This window comes from Carlito syrichta, unplaced genomic scaffold (assembly GCF_000164805.1).
Source record: "Carlito syrichta isolate Samal-C Ts95f unplaced genomic scaffold, Tarsius_syrichta-2.0.1 Scaffold308213, whole genome shotgun sequence".
Lineage (NCBI taxonomy): Eukaryota > Metazoa > Chordata > Mammalia > Primates > Tarsiidae > Carlito > Carlito syrichta.
Window position 1 is genome coordinate 23,543 of NW_007252309.1, and position 1,701 is coordinate 25,243.

The 1,701-nt window shown below is 42.1% G+C and overlaps 1 gene segment (V, D, J or C); it reads right to left on the reverse strand.

Annotated features, from left to right (window-relative positions):
* Positions 1–649: 649 nt before the first annotated feature.
* On the reverse strand, positions 650–1,150 carry LOC103267718. The segment is given in 2 exon segments: positions 650–999; positions 1,105–1,150. Coding segments are annotated over 2 exon segments (396 nt in total).
* Between the last annotated feature and the right edge of the window lie 551 nt (positions 1,151–1,701).

Sequence of the window (1,701 nt, forward strand, 5' to 3'; positions counted from 1 at the left end):
CTGAAAATATAAAACTATGTTTTCGTGTTTAAAAATTCATAATCAGTGTCCTGTTCCTAAAAATATACCTCCCATTTCTCCAACAACAGGCAGCCCCATGGACCAGGAACCCAGTGCACATCTCTGACATCATTCACCTAGTTTGTGACAAGACATATATTCTGGGATCAGCCTTCCCAAGGTAATAACTGAATAAAGTTAACATCACTAAGGCATATGCACTGTTGGTATGCACAGGGCATTCTTAATGGTAAACCGTAGCTCAGGGAGGTGAGAATAGACATGTCAGACATTTTTGGATAACCAAGTAATTAAGAAGCATCAACTTCCTCCTTCCATTCTTCTTTTCTGGTTTTCAAACTTGTATTTTGGAATGAAAGTGTTCACAACCTCACCTGGCCTCCTGTCTCATCTTCTGCATCCATTAGTGACACCTGATTGAGGGATATATGAAACTGTTTCCTTCTATTGTAACAGACTTTTCTAATTCAGTGGTATGTACAGAATCATAAACACAGAGAGATCTCAGTAGAAACAGATGCTGAGGAAACCATAGCACTGACAGGAAAACAGCCCTCAACCTCCCTCTTGATACTCCCCTGGGGCTGCCCCATGTAGTGTGGGTCATGCTCAGCCTTTACTTTTGTGTTCATGGGATCTTTTTGTCATGGCTCTCAGAGTATTTACTCACTGTGTCACTTGCACAGAAATAGACACCTGTGTCCTCATCTTTCAGGATGTTCATTTGCAGATAAAGCATGTTCTTGGCGTTGTCTCTGGAGGTGGTGAATCGGCCCTTCACAGAGTCTGCATAGTTTGTGCCACCACTAGTACCAATGTATGAGATCCACTCCAGACCCTTCTCTGGAGCCTGGCGGATCCAATGCATCACAAATCTACTGAAGGAGAACCCAGAGGCCTCACAGGAGAGCCTCAGTGATCCCCCGGGCTGGACCAAGCCTCCCCCAGACTCCACCAGTTGTTCCTCACACTGGACACCTGCAAACACAAAGAAATCCTGGTCATAAATAGCCACATATGTCCACTTTTTCTCTCACTTACATCCTCTCACACATTAAATAGTTCTAGGTCTCCATGAATCACCTTTTAAAACAGCAATGAAGAAAACCCAGTGGAGTCCAAAGTCCATGGTGATTCGTCTGTGTTCAGTCTTGTTCCTAGATGAAAACAACTGAGAAGTCCACGCCTAGGGCTTCTCTCCCAGAGCTATAGGTTCAGAAATTGACTGGCTTTTATCTGCAGAGGAATGGCCCTATTTGCATGCCTCCTGCTATATAGCAAGTTCTAGGTTGTGTTGCCTCAGACAGAGCATTGTCCAGAGAATATAAGTGTCCTTGGTGATTTTGATGAAAGGATAGCATTTTGGAAATGTAATCTTTCATTATTGTATCATGCATTCATAAATACATAGCATCAATTTTTAAAATTTTTATTTTCACTTTTCTGACTACAATAATTCAATAAGACACTCACATAAGTAATGGCACCAATCATTTCACTTTACTTTTATATTTGCAGGAAACCATGGCATATAGTCTAAATAATAAATTCATGTACAGGTTTTACATTACAAACAGAAGCACATATCTTCAGCGCTCACACAAGGTACAGGTGAGTGTGGGTACTTTGTACTGTGCCCACTGACCCAACTGCTCTCTGATCCCACCCTTGCACAAGTGG